At 33.0% G+C, this 19,431-nt stretch overlaps 1 protein-coding gene across 1 annotated transcript in view; it reads right to left on the reverse strand.

Annotated features, from left to right (window-relative positions):
- Positions 1 to 19,431, reverse strand: part of LOC145269033 (translation initiation factor eIF2B subunit alpha-like) — a 54,399-nt gene that overhangs the window by 14,758 nt on the left and 20,210 nt on the right. Inside the window, exons 2-6 of the mRNA XM_080124628.1 lie at positions 16,545 to 16,649; positions 11,209 to 11,348; positions 9,666 to 9,773; positions 7,662 to 7,771; positions 3,401 to 3,469 (exon numbers count right to left, since the gene is read on the reverse strand). Of these exons, the coding sequence (XP_079980754.1) occupies positions 3,401 to 3,469; positions 7,662 to 7,771; positions 9,666 to 9,773; positions 11,209 to 11,348; positions 16,545 to 16,649 (532 nt within the window). The remainder of the gene's footprint in view (positions 1 to 3,400; positions 3,470 to 7,661; positions 7,772 to 9,665; positions 9,774 to 11,208; positions 11,349 to 16,544; positions 16,650 to 19,431) is intronic.

Raw genomic sequence — 19,431 nt, forward strand, 5'->3', positions numbered from 1 at the left:
AACATTAATACTGTAACCCTTTTCCCTCTCCCATTGCAAAACTCATTCATGTTCTGTAAAGCAAAGAACAAAAACGATAAAATCCACTATAAAACAACCAAACCAAACACTACAAAACTAATGATTGAAGATACAAAGAGCTTGAAGAATAAAAACCTTCTACAAAATAACTGGATGTAACTAGCAATACACATGAAAAAATTGAAATAGCTTGAAATATTTCAATATTGGTATGCATAGAAAGAGCTTGATGAGCTAAGAAAGAATCTTTTTAAATTTTTTAAATCTGATTAAAATTAAGGAAGTTATGGCTATTTTTGTGCCTCACACGTTTGGATATTTTTCCCTCTTTAAGACCATATGCGTTTTGTCACATTTTTTACACTACTTTTTCAGTAAAAATGTCATATCTTTGTTAAAACACAAGACTAAGAAATGAAATTTACCATATAAGTGTATTTTTGTACAAGGAATCAGAATATGCAACTGAAAATCTCCCAAAGTTTATGGTTTCCAAATAATCTGCAGTAAATGTGCATAAATATGCAGCAATTCCTTAAAAATGCCATGTATCCATAAACAGAAAAGAAGTTGGAGAACTCAAAGTTGAATTGTAATGTGCTTTATGTACAAAAAACTTAAATCTAAACATAAGACCATTTAAAAATGAATATATTGCAATATTTCTTTGGTATTATTGTAGATTAATACCTTCTGTTTAACCCCACTCAACTCCTTCTGACCACCCCTCCAAAATGTGATTCTACCTTTTTAGGAAATTATGTATAAAATGCCATGAAAAACTTTAATGAAAGATAAATTATTTTAGAATTGAATGTAAAATAATTTCCTATTACAGGTCATTCTAGCATTTTAGGGCAGTTAACTGTTTTTTTTTCTATGGGAAAATATGCATGCTTTTTTTTTTTTTTAAGATGATTATGTGTAGTTTTAAGAGGGTTTCTATGCAATGAGAATATGGGGAGGGTTGCCATTCGGACTTTGAATTAATTGTAGGGCTAAGGAAAATTATGTGTGAACATACTGAAAACTTGACAGAGACAAAGCTAACAAAAACAATATTAGAGGGGGGAGCGGTTAGTTTCACAAAAATTTAATGTAAAATAATTCATCATTTCCTGGCCGTTCTAGCATTTTAGGACAGTTAACCAATTTATTTTTATGTGTATTTTTCTTTAAGGAAGGATCTATTTTTTGTTTGTTTGTTTTAGATGCTTGTATGTGGCTTACAGAGGTATTTTGTTGGGGGGGGGCTTGCCACTCGAACTTAGTGTTATTGTTAGGGTTAAAGAGTGTTTTAGGAGGAGACTTGCCACACATAATTTGTATTAGAGGTGAAGTTAAGAGAGCTTTTTTTCAAAAAGAGCGTTCAAAAATTTGTTGATTTCTATTTTCGAGGTTGAAGGTGTTAATTCCATAGGCCGTTTATACTACGCTGGAGCAGGTTGTAAAAATATCTTTCGCTTAATAAGTAGAAAAAAAAATAACGAAATAAAAAGCTTCCTAATTGTAGTTTGATGTGTTTTCTAACTGCTTTTAAAATTTCAAGAATATTGATATAGATTTTGAGGGTTTGTATTACTATACACATAGATTCGAAAAAGTTGTCAAAAAAACAAATATATAACAAATAAATGTTATCAAAAGCAAGTTACTTTTCTACCTAACTGGATAATTTTTTAGTGTTTTTATTTAATGTAACATGTTTATTCAGCTTGAAAACAGTGTTTACCGATGTTTTGGAAAATTTAAAATGGCGCCCGACTCTCTTGAAACGGTAAGTTTGGGGAAAAGAGTTAAAAATAAAAAAGTAGACAAAATACTGTTAGAAACTTGCTCAATATATGTTACCGTGACATAGGCTGACATATATTCGGTGAGTTTTTAACAGTATTTTGTATAGTTTTTTTTATTTTTAACTCCTTTTCTCAAACTTACCGTGTCAAAGAGAGTCGGGCCGGGCGCCATTTTTAATTTTCCACGGTAAACACTGTATTTTTTTCGAGCTGAATAAACATGTTACATTGAATAAAAACACAAAAAATATATCCAGTTTGGTAGAAAAGTAACTTATCTTGCCTTTGATAACATTTATTTGCTATATATTTGTTTTTTGACAACTTTTTCGAATCTATGTATAAACGAGATTTTGATACTTATTTTGATTTTGAAAAAAAAAAATTTGTGGCTGTTCGCAGTAAAACATTGTTTTAATTCGCTGTTCAAAACTAATTTAAAGAATAAAAGTGCATGCAAGCTATATATCTACAAAAGTTTTTGTTTTTTTAACCATGTTTTTAAATTTGACGAGATTTGTGAGAAATTGCAACAGATTTATAATGCCGAATTGGTTAGGATTGTTGTTATTATATATTCTGAAAACCGAATAGTTCTAAACTAATGTTATTCTGATAACAAAATAGCTCTAATTAAACATAAGAACATTTATATTCATATTTTCATGTTTTTCTTAATTCGTTCTTGAATAAAAATTAAAGAACGCGTGTTTGTTTACAACTGTGCTATCGCTGATTCTACAGGCTGGAGCTGCTGCTGCTGCTGCTGCTGCTTAAACTTCATTTGACCAAATTCGATTAAAAAGAAAATTTCTTTTTTCGGGTAGGTCCTTTTAAATTATCAATTACCGCGGTCCTACTCAACATAAAACAATACTTTTAATTGATAAAGATAGTAAAAAGATTGATTTACTTACTACTGGGTGTCCGAAGAATTTTTTTTTCAAAATGTTCAATACTCGGCATATTAAAATCTTATTTTTAACACGACAAAAAAAGAAATGGTCAAAAATATTTCGGACACTTGACAGTATTAAGATTAACACCTCTTCTAATTGGTTCCCAAATTTCATGACGAAATTCTTCATACAATCACGGTACGGACCTTTAGAAAACAGGGGGGGTCATTACAAAACCTTACCGAAAACGCCATTTTATGACGTTCACATTTTTATCACTTTATTTGCTTAAAACTCTTAAAATATATAATGTACATTCATATTTATTAATTCATTTGAAAGTATATTCATTTCCGAACAAAACAGTAGTAATTTGAAGACTTGAAGTGCTTTGGTTTAAAAAATATGGCTATTTTAGTAGAACTACCTTGAAATCTGTGATTATCCAAAGCGTTTTTTCGTCCGTGTGTATTACTAATGCAACATGAATACTATTTCCAAAATAACTGGATTCGGCATTAAATAACCTGAAAAGGGTTGATATGCCGTAAAACAACTAAACCAAACCTTAAGCAAAGTGTAACGACACATAACATTACAAATTATGGTATATATTGCTAGTCACTTGGGCAACGCTGGGAGAATACTGATAGTAAAAAACAATAACGATGATGATGAACTTACCCAACTGCAGCATCCAGAATCACTTCTGCAGGAATGCCGCAATCCTTTAATTCGTTCACTAATGTATGACTAAAAAAAAAAAAAAAAAAGTTTGATGTTAAGGATTTCATTTTTGGCGTGACAAATTTCATGTTAAAAATGTAAAATGAAACATATAATGGCAAATAGTGAAGAAAATTTTATCCGCTGTGTCCTGTATATATACTGTACTGACATGCAGAAGTTCAAGTGTAATGTCAACAAACATTTTGTTGCTCAACTCCCTTCATAGTGTGCTTGCAACTTATGTCCCTGTTAGTAGCCCCCTACATCAAAGTGTGCCTTGTTTGGGGTGACAAAATTTCATGTTAAAAATGTAAAACGGAACATAAAACGGCAAATATTGAAAAAATTTTATCCGCTAAATCCAGCAGAAGGTGATTCTTCTTAGCTCGGTACCTGCTAGGTAGATAAAAAGAAAGAAACATTCAAGGAAGAAAAGAATAGGGGGAAAAAAATAAAATGGATTTGTTTTACTATGCACATAGATTCGAAAAAGTTATCAAAAAATCAAAAAACAAAAAAAAAGCAGAAAAAAAAAATTATATAACAAATAAATGTTACCAAAGGCAAGATTAGTTACTTTTCTACCTAACTGGATAATTTTTTAGTGTTTTTATTGAATGTAACATGTTTATTCAGTTTGTTTACTAATGTATTTGAAAATTACAAACGTGCCAGACTCTGTTGAGCACAGTAAGTTTGAGAAAATGAGAAAAAATAACAAACTATACAAAATACTGTTAAAAACCCACTGAATATATGTCAGCCTATGTCACGGTAACATATTTTGAGCAAGTTTTTAATAGTATTTTGTCTAGTTTTTTATTTTTAACCCCCTTTCCCAAACTTACCGTGTCAAAGAGAGAGTCGGCCGCCATTTTTAACTTTTCCAATACATCGGTAAACACTGTATGTTTTTCGAGCTGAATAAACATCTTATATTAAATAAAAACACTAAAAACATATCCAGTTAAGTAGAAAAGTAACTTATTTTGCCTTTGATAACATTTATTTGTTTTTGTTTTTTTTTGACAACTTTTTCGAATCTATGTGTAACATCAGAGTGAGTTTTTAACAGTTTTTAATAGTTTTTAACAGTTTTCCTTTCCCAAACAACAGAGAGTTTGGCGCCATTTTTAATTTTCAAATACAATCGGTAAACACTGTATGTTTTTCGAGCTGACCAAACATGTTACATTAAATAAAAACACTAAAAACATATCCAGTTACGTAGAAAAGTAACTTATCTTGCCTTTGATAACATTCATTTATTATATATTTGTTTTTTGGCAACTTTTTCGAATCTATGTGTACAGTAAATACAAATCCAAAAAACACGACTTGAAAGAAATGATTTTTATTTAAGTGAAAGTCCTGATAGGGAAAAGTCTGTAATCTGCTGGCTGTCAAGAGTTGTGCATCTGGCTTACATACAAAATCCTTGTATTGTAACATTTTTGAAAGGGCAGAGCAGAAAGAAAGGGAAAGAGGGGGTACTTACTAAAGGCAATTCAAAGTTCGTACAAATCCTTTTTAGACAGTGTACTTTTTAGCTAAGCCAAAAAACTACAAAACAAACACCCTTAAAGTTGGTAGATTCATGTCCTGGATGAATAATATCCATTAATTAAAAAGAAAGTGTTCATTCTTTAAAGTTCAACTGGTTTTTCAGCCATTTACAATTAATAATGAGGGGAAAAAAATGCTGACGTACTCCTTGAGGAATCTATTACATAAAAGAGAGAGTTGCCACTTTTTTTTTTTTTTATTCATTTTACTTCAGTAAGTTTTAAGGGATAAAAGGGTTAATCCCTCCTGGAGCTAACACTTGATTCCGTTATGATTTAAATTTATATCCAAGGGCTCTTTTAAGAATAGACGCTGTTCTCTTTATGGCTGCTATTTGTATTTCGTTACAGCTTAGTCTTCCAGGGATTGCTTCTAAGTATTTATGAAGATTCTTTTTTATTAAGCCAGTTGTTCCTATGACAACCGGTATAATGTTTATTTTTTTAAGCCACCATGTCGTTTTTAGATCATTTTTTTAGGTCCTGATAAGCCACACATTTAAGAATCACGAGTTTTTTTTTTGTTTTTTTTTTAATAATTTATTTCAGTTAATTTTAAGAGATCAAGGGGCTTCCTCCTTGAGCAAACACTTGATTCAATTACGATTTAAATTTATATCCGAAGGCTCTTTTAAGAATAGATGCTGTTTCTTTATGGCTGCTATTTGTAGTTTGTCTTCCAGGGATTCTTTTTGCTGGTTCTATCACAACTTGTATAATGTTTATTTCTTTCCAAGAAAAAAATGGAAGTTGGGAAGAGAGTAGGTAGAAGATACAGATAGAGAGATTCAGAGTTTTATGTTGCACTTTTGTCCTGGGCAACGCTAGGTCTCCCTGCTGGTATAAAATAAAATAGAACAGGGGCGGGGGGGGGGGGGGGATAAAAAAATGACAGTGCCAAACCGTCGACCTCTCTTAAAGATAATAAACAATCATTGTGCCACATTTTCCTGAATTTTTCAACGTATTTGTTTCTTAATTGTAGAGATTTCAAAAGTTCAACTCTATAAGGCGGATCGAAACACAAATCAACTGATCCATAACTATTAATCAACAGACGTGGATTATAATCCGTTTGCAAAAAATGATTAGGGGTTAAAATATCAAGACCTTCTTTTTTCAGAAGCAGTAATATAAGGGAATGAATGCACATCAGACAGGATATTTAAGAAATCAAAGAAGTTAATATTTTTCTACGTATTAACTTTTTTAAACATTGCTTGATAGTTTTTTTTTTTATCATCCTTTCCCATGCACTTCCTTGCCAAGCTGAATAAAGAGGGATGATGAGATTATAAAATGGAAAGGAAAAAAAAAAGAAAAAAAAAGTGACATTGTCAACCCGTCCTCTTGTCGATACAACGCACGAAAGTCTTTTTTTTTTCCTTTTAATGTCATACGTTCACCAACTAGCGACCTACAGAATTATGCTTGTTTTTTCTTTTCTCATTTTCTGTTATTTTACAGGCTGAGCAAACACGAGGTCGTTTGCGAGAGTGATGATTTCTATTATAAAAACCTAATTGTTTGAGTAATCGCTGTTTTTTGTTTGTTTGTTTGTTTGTTTTTGTAGCTCTGTAATGTCAGCATCTGGCTTTGAGGTGTCAAAATCTGGTTAGGTAGTCGGATGCTAGTTGGAGTGCAGGTTGATCAAACAGTTCTGCAGAGTCATCCATAGAGGATGATACATGTGTAGGATGCCATTGCATTACACCACACCTTTTAAAACTATAAAATGGAAATGGAACAAAACAAAATAAAACAAAAAACTGGCATTGTCAAACCGTCTTCTTTCCTCCACTTGCAATAAATCCTCGTGTATTCGATATTATTTTCCACCGTTTGTTCTCGTTCTAAACTGTCCAACAAAAAACTCAACTCATGCTTTAGAATTTGTCCCTTTTAACACTTACCAATTGTGTACATATGCAAATTAATGTTATACGTTTACCAATGAGCGACCTACAAAATTATGTTTGTCTTTTCTACATTTTCTGCTGTCATTTTACAAGCTAAGCAAACACGAGGTCGTTTGCGAGAGTGATGACTTTCCTTTACTATAAAATATTACAGATCTATAAAAGTGAAAATGCATGTATGCGTCTGTCTGTGTACATTTCTCTACCAAATAACTCTGTCGATTTTCGGTCTACAGACTCGAGATTTGACATAAGGGGTGCTGAGATTTGGGAAAATCTTTTTAATAGGTTTTCGGCCAGAAATTTGGCTGTTAAGGGGTCAAAGTTCAACGATTTGACCTGTGAAAACTCTACCAAACTCCTCCGCCAATTTTGGGTCTAAACACTTGAAATTTTAGAAGTAGGTTACTTGGACATGGGTCAAACATTTAAATTTGATTTGAGCCCAAAACAATAAATGTTAAGGAGTCAAAATTGGGGTCAAAGTTTTTTAAAAAAATCTGACCTCTGCGGTCTCTACCAACTTTTCTCTATGGTAGTGAAGGAAGCCTATTATATAGAAATGCATTATGGTACATATTCACACTTTCTAATATATACATATGCACATAACATTATGAACAGTACATAGGGCCTGAGCAAAGCCGGGCTGAACTGCTAGTTTCTATAAAATATAAATATCACAAAGCAAATATATCACAAGAAGAAAAGAAAAACAAAAATGGCACAAACCCCGATTGGTCAGGCTGTGATTCTGCAACCAAAACATTGAATCTCTTTTTATCGCTTGCATCTTTTAAAACTTGAAGGACAACTCGCGACCTTGAATGTGTTAAGATGGTCTGCAAAGGAAAAGCAAATTGACATTATTAAAAGAAAAAAAAAAATGAATTTGTTACAATCCAAATAAGTCACGCATGCGAGGTCCTGCTTGACGAGTGAAAAATTTACTTTAACCATGACTAATGTTTTTGCAAAGTTTCCAAAAAAAAATCCAAGACGTGGTTATTGAGAAAAGTTGAATAAATGAACGGATAAATGATTTTGGGGGCAATTTTACCCCTACAATGCCCCGGGAAAGGGGGTTGGGGCTTGCGGGGCACCAGAGTTATTCCGGAAAATCTGTTCTAGCAAAAGTTTACTTTCATCATGACTAATGTTTGTGCAAAATGTTTTAAAAATTCAACACATGATTATTGAGAAAAGTGTGAACAAATGAACAGATGAATGATTTTAGGGCAATTTTATCTCTACAATGTCCCCTAGGGGAACAACCAGAGTTATCCCGGCAAATCTGTTCTGGCAAAAATTTACTTTCGCCATGACTAATATTTGTGCAAAATTTAAAAAAAAATCCAAGGTGTGGTTCTTGAGAAAAGTGCAAAAAAAATGTACAGACCCACTAATGAAATGTCTTTGGTTTTTAATTGTCCAGAATTGTATCAACACATCAAAGGCTGTAAATGACAAAGTTCTCTCTGATTCTCTCTCCTCTGATCTTGAGCGCACAGTGGTACAGTGGAGGAAGAGATGGCTGGTTACCTTTAATGCATCTAAAACCAAACTCCTATCTTTACATCATAAACGCTCTGATCCCAATCTGACATCAATTGAAATGGGGGGCTCTCGTCTGGGGGAAGCTCCATGTTTTGATAAGCTTCTGGGCTTGACCTTTACCCCTGACCTGAAGTGGAATACGTACATCAAGTCAGTTGCCAAGGTCGCTGGAAAAATGGTAGGATCCTTCTACCGCTCCAAAAGATATCTCACCCCTGATGCAATTCTCTATCTGTATAAAAGCCAAGTACGTCCAAGGATGGAGTACTACTGCTACATCTGGGCAGGAGCTGCTAAAAACAGCCTATCCTGCTATGACAGAGTACAAAATAGACTTCGTGGCCTAGTGGGGGATGCCCTTTTCTCTTCCCTGCAACCTCTCTCCCACAGGAGAGACGTTGTGCCTGTCTTTGTTTTATCGTTATTTCCATGGCAAGTGCTCATCCAAGCTCCAATGTCTGGTCCCCCTTCACCAATCTTTCGCGAAAAACACCCGTCTAGTTGAAACCACTGTCAATAATTTTCCCCATTCTTTATCTGTGCCTAAATCAAAACATAGATTCCATGAACAAAGCTTCTTTCTTAGAAGTGCACGCCTGTGGAACTCTCTTCTGTTTGCCTGTTTCCCACCTGACTACAACATAAACAAATTCCTGATAAACCGCCTCCTTAAGTAAGACACTTTATCAAATCTCCATTACTAACGATGACTATGATATTGTCCTATTGATTACTGTACACACAATAACCCTTATCCCCGATTGGCTTCCAGGCCTTGATAAGTGGTTCCTCCCATGTAAAAAAAAAATAAGCTACAGCAGGAATTGGAATACACCCTACTAAAGCCAGATTGTCACAGCTGATGAATTTCAAAAATCCAATCTGGACATGAAGATACTTTAGAAAAATGATATGCAATAAAATACTGGAATACTTCAGACTGCTTTTGGACCATCTTGCATGAATCAAGTATCAGTTTTTGAGTGGCATAAGAGATTCAAGGAAGAACAAAACAAAAAAGAGAGAAAAGGGGAGCACTTACCATTTTGTCACCTAGGAATGAGGAATAGCAAAACTATTTTCTGTTGTTAAATCTATCAACGGTGTTATGGGTGACAGTGAGAGGACTTCATTTTTTTTTTAAAGAACAAAACAAAAAAAAGTGATGGGGTCACTTACCGTTCCGTCACCCAAGAATGGGAAACAGAGTTTGCTGATCTTTGTCCGAGATTTTGCCACTTTTTCCAGGAATAATTCCCCCCGCTCCACCAATTTAGTTTTGAATTCCTATGAAGAAAGAAGAAAATAAGGGAGATAAATGGGTGATGCCTTCTAAATACTATGTACGAGTTTAAATACCCACCTCGACAAAGCAAATTGTTTTTCTTATCATACTAGCATTTCAGCCCGGCGTTGCCCGGGTGTTTGGAGGTGTATGTTGGTTTTCTGATAATTCAATTAATGTGATATTTTCGCCAGGTCAAAGCCCCGATTTTAACCCAATCGAGAATATTTGGTCCATAATATCTTGCGCATTGGCTGGAAGAACTTTTTCGAACAATGACAAACTGTGGGAAGCTGTGCAAAGCGAAGGGAATAGCATCTCTTCTTCATAGTGTTCCACTTTGGTTGAGAGCATGTCTAAAAGGATTGATCTTTTTAAAAAATCAAAAGGGAGTGTCATTCCATCCTAAGCATTTATTAAAGTAAATGTCTTGTTCTGTGTTATTAGTCTCGTTTAAGTTTCCTTGTTCAATTGTTCTTTGTTCAATATAGCTTTTAGTGCAATAAAATGTATAAAATATGTTTGGCCCATTTTTTTTTGCTCACGAATATCTATATATATATATATATATATACCCGCCGTTGCCTGGGTGTTTGAAGGTTTATGTTGAGAAAAAAAAAGCGGTCAATTTTTTTTTAACTCTGACCCCTATTATGACCTCTTAACATTTATTGTTTTGGGCTCAAGGAACCTATATCTAAAATTTCAAGTGTTTAGACCCAAAATTGGCGGAGGAGTTTGATAGAGTTCTCAAAGGTCAAATCGTTGAACTTTGACCCCTTCATTGCCAAATTTCTGGCCAAAAACCTATGACAAGGATTTTCCCAAATCTCAGTACCCTGTATATCAAATTTCAAGCCTGTAGACACAAAATTGACAGAGTTATTGTGTCGGGAAATGTACACAGACAGACAGACACGTTCACTTTTATAGATATATACCTCAATAGGAAATTCAGATGCTAAACGGGCCAGCTGACTTTGTAATGGGTAATCTAAGACGAACGGACAGTGATAACTGGTACTCAGAATAATTATGAGAATGAGGGGTTAAGTAAACCTAGTCAGTTGGTTGGTTGGTTGTTTTTTTTACGGCATATCAACCCTTTTCAGGTTATTTAATGCCGAATCCGGTGATTTTGAATAAAATTTTTTTAATAGAATATTTGTTTTTTGCAAGTCAGTTTCTATTTAACCCATAGTTGGGACCCTAACAGGTACTACCACTCCGGGTCAGAGTGGACCTGGGAGCTATGGCAATTAAAGGGTGGCTCCACACTCCCCAGAGCCCGCAAGCTGGGGTCTCACCATAGTTTAAGGTCATAGCCAGGACCAAACCTAGTCAGAGTTTGGAAATTGATTTTAAAAAATCCCGTCTAGCATGTAAAAATGGATGTTAAACTGCAGATGATGGGGATGAGGATGAAAGTCCACTTACTTTTTGATCTAAAGTTGTGAAAGTGATAAACCGAAGATAGAGCTGACAAGCCGATTTCAAAGATGTGCCACTTTGGTCTCTCGTATCCAGGACATCTTCTGCATAGGTTAAATCCTCCCTCAGTTCTTTTAGGGTTGTGGCTGTTTGATGAAGACGGAAAGAAAAAAGAAAAAAACCTGATGAAAGCAAATACTCTCCCTTCCTCTAAGACTTTTGGTATACAATTTTGGTGCTTGTAAAGTTTAATCAAACGAAGATATCAAAAAGGGTTATATTGTACATATCCGTTTTGGACTGAAGATCAAAAAAAAAAAAATTAATTTAGTTTGATTGAGTAGTTATTTTTTTTACAGCGAAAATCACGTTTTTATTCTCGCGTTGAAGTCAGCCATTATGGAAATTTTTAACACGCCACAGGGAGATAACTCCATGTAAAGCGCCAACACTCCCTCCCCATCTTTAATTCTAGCTTTTCTTCTTAAAAATTGAACCTTTTGCTCGGTATCATAACAAATTGTTTCTTCGCTGTTAAAAAAAAAAACAAAAAAAAAAAACTACTTGATGAAATTAATTGAAATTTTTTTTTCAGGGAACATCATTCCATAACGGATACGTACAATATAACCTTTGGTTGATATTTTCATTTTTTAATGTCTTCATTAAACTGTACAAGTACCTATTTTTTTAATTTATTTATTTATTTGTGGATTATTATCCTCATCTTTCTTAGTTGTTGTTTCACAACGTTTCGGCCAACTATTCCTCTGGCCTTCATCGGGGCCCATGGCGCAGTGGATAGAGACGTTGAATCTTTACAGTTCCAGGTGAGCATTGTCTGAAGATAGTGGTTTCAATCCTACACAAAAAGCCGGCCAAAGGATTAGTTGGTCAAAACGTGGTGAGACAACAGCAACTATGGAAGGCAGTAATTGCTGAAGATACAGTTGAAGATTCTGCATTCCTATCTCGTCGCGGTTAACAACCTGATGAAACGTCATGAAATAACAACTATAAAAGATGAGGATAATAGTCCGCAAATAAATAAATAAAAAAATACAAATTACTCATCTCAAAAGAATTCCAATAGTTAAATAATATAAAAGAATTCTTGATTATCCATTGTTATATCATTTATCAGCAGGGAAACCCAACGTTGCCCAGGATCGAATGATGATCAACGAATATTCCACACTCATTGTCGTTGAAATCAGTGAAATCGCCCATTTTTTTTTAATCAGATCAATCGATTGCCTGCTTTAATTGAGGACCCATCACGTTGCACCGGGATGAAGCATCGCATGCCTTTACGCAGTCACTTAGTCCACAATACATTGTCGTCTACATTGCACTGTAGAGAACCTACTGTTTATTTTATAAAATTATTTTTATATATAATGGCTTGAATAAAAGTTTATGTTTGGTTGGTTGTTTTGTTTTACGGCATATCAACCCTTTTCAGGTTATTTAATGCCGAATCTGGTGATTTTGAAGAACGATTTTTTAATATAGTGTATTTGTTTTTTAAGTCGTATTCTATTTAACCCATAGTTGGGACCCTAACAGGTACTACCACTCTGGGTCAGAGTGGACCTGGGAGCAATGGTAATTAAAGGGTGGCTCCACACTCCCCAAAGCCCGGAAGCTGATGTCACCATCGGATATAGTTTAGGGTCATATCCAGGACCAAAAAAAAGTTTAAATACAAATGTCAAGTATCAGGGTTCAATTGTGCTCTAAACAGAAACATTGATTTCGAATGCGCCCCTGTCATATCAAAGAACCTACTGTTGATTTTACATGCCTGGTCTTTCTGCTTGTGTGGAGATAATGGCTTGAATTTAAGTCAACTATATGGGTTCAATTGTGCTTTAAACAGACATTCATTTTGAATGCGCCCCTGTCATATCAAAGAACATACTGTTGATTTTATATGTTGAGCCTTTCTGCTTGTGTGGCAATAAAATTTCTCAAATGCACTTGTGGTGTTACGTTGTATAAGGTGTTAACTTTGATCAAAATTACCGGTTCCTTCTTTCATCAGATTATTTTTGGTTATCGATACTTATCAAAGACATTCCGATACAAATACTATCTAAGAACACTACCAGGCACATAAAGTACCTTTCTGTATAATTTCATAAAAATTGGCCCAGCCATTTTCAAGTCTGTAGGGAACGCACACAAAGTTTTTTTTATATAATCGTAGAAACGACAGACATTACCAACTAAATACATTTTAAGTAAAACAAAAATTTTATTTAAAATTGTAGCAATTTTGTTGTTGTTTCAGCATTCACCGTTGGTTGGTTGAACCAGCTCCTCCAACTGAATTCTTTATATCTCTAATAGACGCCGTCCAGGCACATCGATTTGAAGCTGCGGTCGATATCAGATCCAGCCATTTGCGGTTTCAGCGGTGCACTCCGTAAAGGCGAGAACATAGGATTAGATCAGCATCTTGTTACACCACGCTGAGCCAGGTATTTAGCTGATTACCGCGTCGTTTCTTCCAACTCTGGGGTACGGCTGGGTTGATAGTGGCATGGATGAAGTTATCTGATTGCCAGTGCAGAGTGTGACCAAACCATCAGAGACATCTGGAAAGGAGGGTCTGTTTGAAGAAATGGTATTCAACAGCACAAACGGATTGTGGCATTTGGGACGAATTGGTGCCAGCAAACCTGAAGAATGTGGCGTAGACATTGGTGGTCAAAAACTTCTAGTCTGCGCTGGTCAGAAACTCGTACTGGCCAGATTCCACATCCATATAAGACAATGATGCAGACAAGAGCTTGGTATATTCGAATTTTTGTACCAAGTTTGATTTCATTTCTGGACTAGAGTCGAGTGCGAAGGTGGCAGGAGGCGACATCGGCATTATTGATACGGTTGTCAATATCTTCTTCATCTTGCCCTGCTGCGGTGATAATTTTAAAACAATAAATATTGTTCCTTGTTACTATAAAAATAATTGCAAGGTTAATATTCTTGAAATCAATAAAATCAATGTCACAGTTTTTTTAAATATAATAATTTAAATTTTGGGATGACATAATTTGATTTCGGAACAATTTATTTTAAAATGTGTAAAGTCAGACGGTTTTATTTAATGACATCAGATTAATCACCAATCATTGCCCTTGCTGATCAGAAGATTGCAATTTTTATGTGAAAAGTGATAACATGAATGAACACGAAATATCTTAGAATATTATTTATTGATAAATAAAACAAGCCGAGCATGTCCGCCTCCACGAGTGAAAAATTTATTTCCACCATGACTAATGTTTGTGCAAAATTTAAAAAAGAATTCATGGTGTGGTTATTGAGAAAAGTGCAAACAAATGAATTTAGGGCAATTTTACCTCCATAATGCTCTTGAGTGTATGTGTGTGTGTGTGGGGGGGGGGGCGCAACCAGAGTTTTTTTTTTTTTTTTTTTTTTTTACATGAGGGTCACCACTTATCAAGGCCCGAAGGCCACTCAGGGATAAGAGTTATCCCAGAAAATCCGTTCTGGCAAAAATTTACTTTCACCATGACTAATGTTTGTGCAAAATTTTTTAAAAATCCAAAAAAGTTACTAACCAAACCCATGTGATTTTTGGAATATGACATCTTCGTTCTGTGATGATTATGTACGTAATAAAGCTTTTTCCGTTTTTTTTAAATAAGTTTATTTCTAAATATTCAACAATTTTTATGTTGATACTTGAAGGTATAAACATTCTAATTTCTTCAGATGTTTTCTTAAAAAAAAAAAAAAAAAAAGAGTATATTGTTTTATTAAACTTTTATTGTTTAAATAATTTAACTTTGTTCGTTTTATTAAAGTGAAAGAAATACAATCGCCAAAAGATAAGCGTTTCATTATTTCTAGTCGACAATTTGAAAAATCACTCGCAAATGCGACTGTTTCACTCGCAATGTAAAGTCTTACTCTATTAGGATTTCCATTTACTGTTGAGAACAAAGATGTTCTTTGAAAAATCTTTCTGGTGTATGAAGTTTTAGTAAGAGTACTTATTTCATAGGAGTAGAAATAACTTCTACTCCCTTTTTTATATGAATATGCAGACATGGAATTTCAATCTAAATAAATCGTGTTCAAGAATTAATTTGAAATATAATTTTCTTTTGAAAAACATGACCCAATGTTTCCCACCGATAACCGGTGATACAGAATTAATATTTGTCTTGTATGAGAAAAGCTTTTTACAAAGGAGTCAACACTTACTAAGGCTCAGAAGCCACTCAAGGATAAGGGTAGTCAAGGGGAACATGTAGTCATCGTTAGTAGTGGAAATTTGATAAATTGGGTTACTTAAGGGGATGGCTCATCAAGAATTTGTTTATGTTGGACTTGAAGACGACCATATTGTAGTCAGTTGGAAAGAAAGCAGGAAGATGGAACAGAGTTTCACCGGTGTGCAGTTCTAAGAAAGAAGCTTTGTTCATGGAATCTGCGTTTAGGTTTGGGCACAGATAAAGAGGGGGGAAAATTATTGATAGTGATTGACAGACGAGCACTTGCCATGAAAATAACGATAAAGTAGAGACGTCTCTTCTGTGGGAAAGAGATTGCAGGGAAGAGAAAAGGGTGTCCCCCACTAGGCTACGAAGTCTATTTTGAACTCTGTCAAGGCAGGATAAGTCCTTTCTAGCAGCTCCTGCCCAGATGTGGTAACAGTACTCCATCCTTGGACGTACTTGGCTCTACAGGTAGAGAATTGCATCAGCAGTGAGATATCTACTGAAGCGGTAGAAGGATCCCACCATTTTTCCAGCAGCCTTGGCAACGGACTTGATGTAAGTGTTCCATCTCAGATCAGGAGTAAAGCTCATACCTCATAACCAGTCACCTCTTTCCCCATTGCATCACGTGATCAAAATTACAACAGTACTCCATCATTGGACATACTAATTTATACAGCGACCATACAAATGAAGTTATTTTTTATTTATCTATTTTTTTTTTCCATTGGAGTCACCACTTATCAAGGCCCGGAGGCCACTCGAGAATAAGGGTTAATGTATGTACAGTAGTCAATGGGATTATAGCGTAGTAATCGTTAGTAGTGGAAATTTTGTAAATTGGATTACTTAAGAGGATGGTTCATCAAGAACTTGTTTACATTGGACTTGAAAATAATCAAATAGTAGTCAGCTTGAAAGTAGGCAAACGGAAGAGAGTTCCACAGGCGTGCAGTTCTAAGAAAGAAGCTTTGTTTATGGAATCTACGTTTTGGTTTCGGTACAGATAAAGAGTGGGGGAAATTATTGATAGTGGTTTTAGCTAGACGAGTGGTATTAAAAGAAAAGATAACGATTCCATACCTTCACCACTTTTAACAATTTCTATAAGAGTTTTCACAGCGGCAAGCGCTGGCGTCGTCTCTGGCTGAGTTTTGATGATGTAATCAAAATGATCCAAAATCTTTTCTGAAATAGAAAAGCATTAAAATAGTAAAATTTAAATATTCATTTTTTTTTTTGACAATAATACAATCTATATATACACACTATAATACAATATATACACACAATAATACAATATATATATACACATTATAATACAATATATACACACAATAATACAATATATACACACTATAATACAATATATACACACTATAATACAATATATACACACTATAATACAATATATACACACTATAATACAATATATATATACACATTATAATACAGTCTATATATACACATTATAATACAATATATACACACTATAATACAATATATACACACTATAATACAATCTATATATACACATTATAATACAATATATACACACAATAATACAATATATACACACTATAATACAATCTATATATACACATTATAATACAGTCTATATATACACATTATAATACAATATATATATACACATTATAATACAATCTATATATACACATTATAATACAATCTATATATACACATTATAATACAATATATATATACACATTATAATACAATCTATATATACACATTATAATACAATCTATATATACACACTATAATACAATATATACACACTATAATACAATCTATATATACACACTATAATACAATCTATATATACACACTATAATACAATCTATATATACACATTATAATACAATCTATATATACACATTATAATACAATCTATATATACACACAATAATACAATATATACACACTATAATACAATCTATATATACACATTATAATACAATCTATATATACACACTATAATACAATCTATATATACACACTATAATACAATCTATATATACACATTATAATACAGTCTATATACACACTATAATACAATCTATATATACACACAATAATACAATCTATATATACACACTATAATACAATCTATATATATACACATTATAATACAGTCTATATATACACATTATAATACAATATATACACACTATAATACAATATATACACACTATAATACAATCTATATATACACATTATAATACAGTCTATATACACACTATAATACAATCTATATATACACACAATAATACAATCTATATATACACACTATAATACAATCTATATATACACATTATAATACAGTCTATATACACACTATAATACAATCTATATATACACACAATAATACAATCTATATATACACACTATAATACAATCTATATATATACACATTATAATACAATCTATATATACACACAATAATACAATATATACACACTATAATACAATCTATATATACACATTATAATACAATCTATATATACACACTATAATACAATCTATATATACACATTATAATACAATCTATATATACACACTATAATACAATCTATATATACACACTATAATACAATCTATATATACACACAATAATACAATATATACACACTATAATACAATCTATATATACACACACAATAATACAATCTATATATACACACTATAATACAATCTATATATACACATTATAATACAGTCTATATATACACACAATAATACAATATATACACACTATAATACAATCTATATATACACACACAATAATACAATCTATATATACACACTATAATACAATCTATATATACACATTATAATACAGTCTATATATATACACAATAATACAATATATACACACTATAATACAATCTATATATACACACACAATAATACAATCTATATATACACACTATAATACAATCTATATATACACATTATAATACAGTCTATATATACACACAATAATACAATATATACACACTATAATACAATCTATATATACACACACAATAATACAATCTATATATACACACTATAATACAATCTATATATACACATTATAATACAGTCTATATATACACACAATAATACAATATATACACACTATAATACAATCTATATATACACACACAATAATACAATCTATATATACACACAATAATACAATCTATATATACACACTATAATACAAACATTAAAAAAAAACACAAAAAAACTAACGTAAAGCAAACGAACAATGTTAAATGTAAAAATCGAAAAAACAAAAAAGAAAACAGAAAAACAAACACGTAAAAAAGGGCTTAAATAAGCCTGTTTCAATATTAAAATTTAAAAAATCGGTGGGTACCCGGGTGTTTTTGGGTATGTGGTCGGGAGTGGATAAGCGAAGTAAAAAAAAAAAAACAGAAAAACGAACGTTACGCGAAAAATGGCTTAAATAAAACTGGTTCAATATTTAAATTTAAAAAATCGAAAAAAAAAAAAAAGACATCTCACACCACAATTCGAACCCAAAACTTTTAGATAACGAACCAACGCGCTAACCAACTGAGCTAACGCGATGTACATGAAATTTAGTCAGTTCTTCAACCATTTAAAGTAAATCTGGTCATGACGTCATTTTTTCGGGCGAAGGATGGGGCTTCAATATGGTACCAAGTTTGTGAATTTTTGTCGTGTCTGTCGAAAGTTTTTAGCGGACACACAAACACACATACATACATTTTCGCTTTTATATATATACTAGTGAGGGGTACCTGGCGTTGCCCGGGTGTTTTTCGGGGTATGTGAAAAAAACCCGAAAATGTGAAAAAAAAAACGAAGCGTTGACGACGCGCAGTTGGAAAATAGTAAAGTGTTTTTAAAAAAACAGGTGCGCATTTTTGATTGATGTGACGGCAATAGGTATTCAGCAGTTAGAATTCTGTAT

The sequence above is a fragment of the Euprymna scolopes genome, chromosome 45, assembly GCF_053919585.1.
Source record: "Euprymna scolopes isolate OS-2025 chromosome 45, ASM5391958v1, whole genome shotgun sequence".
In the NCBI taxonomy this organism is placed as follows: Eukaryota; Metazoa; Mollusca; class Cephalopoda; order Sepiida; family Sepiolidae; genus Euprymna; species Euprymna scolopes.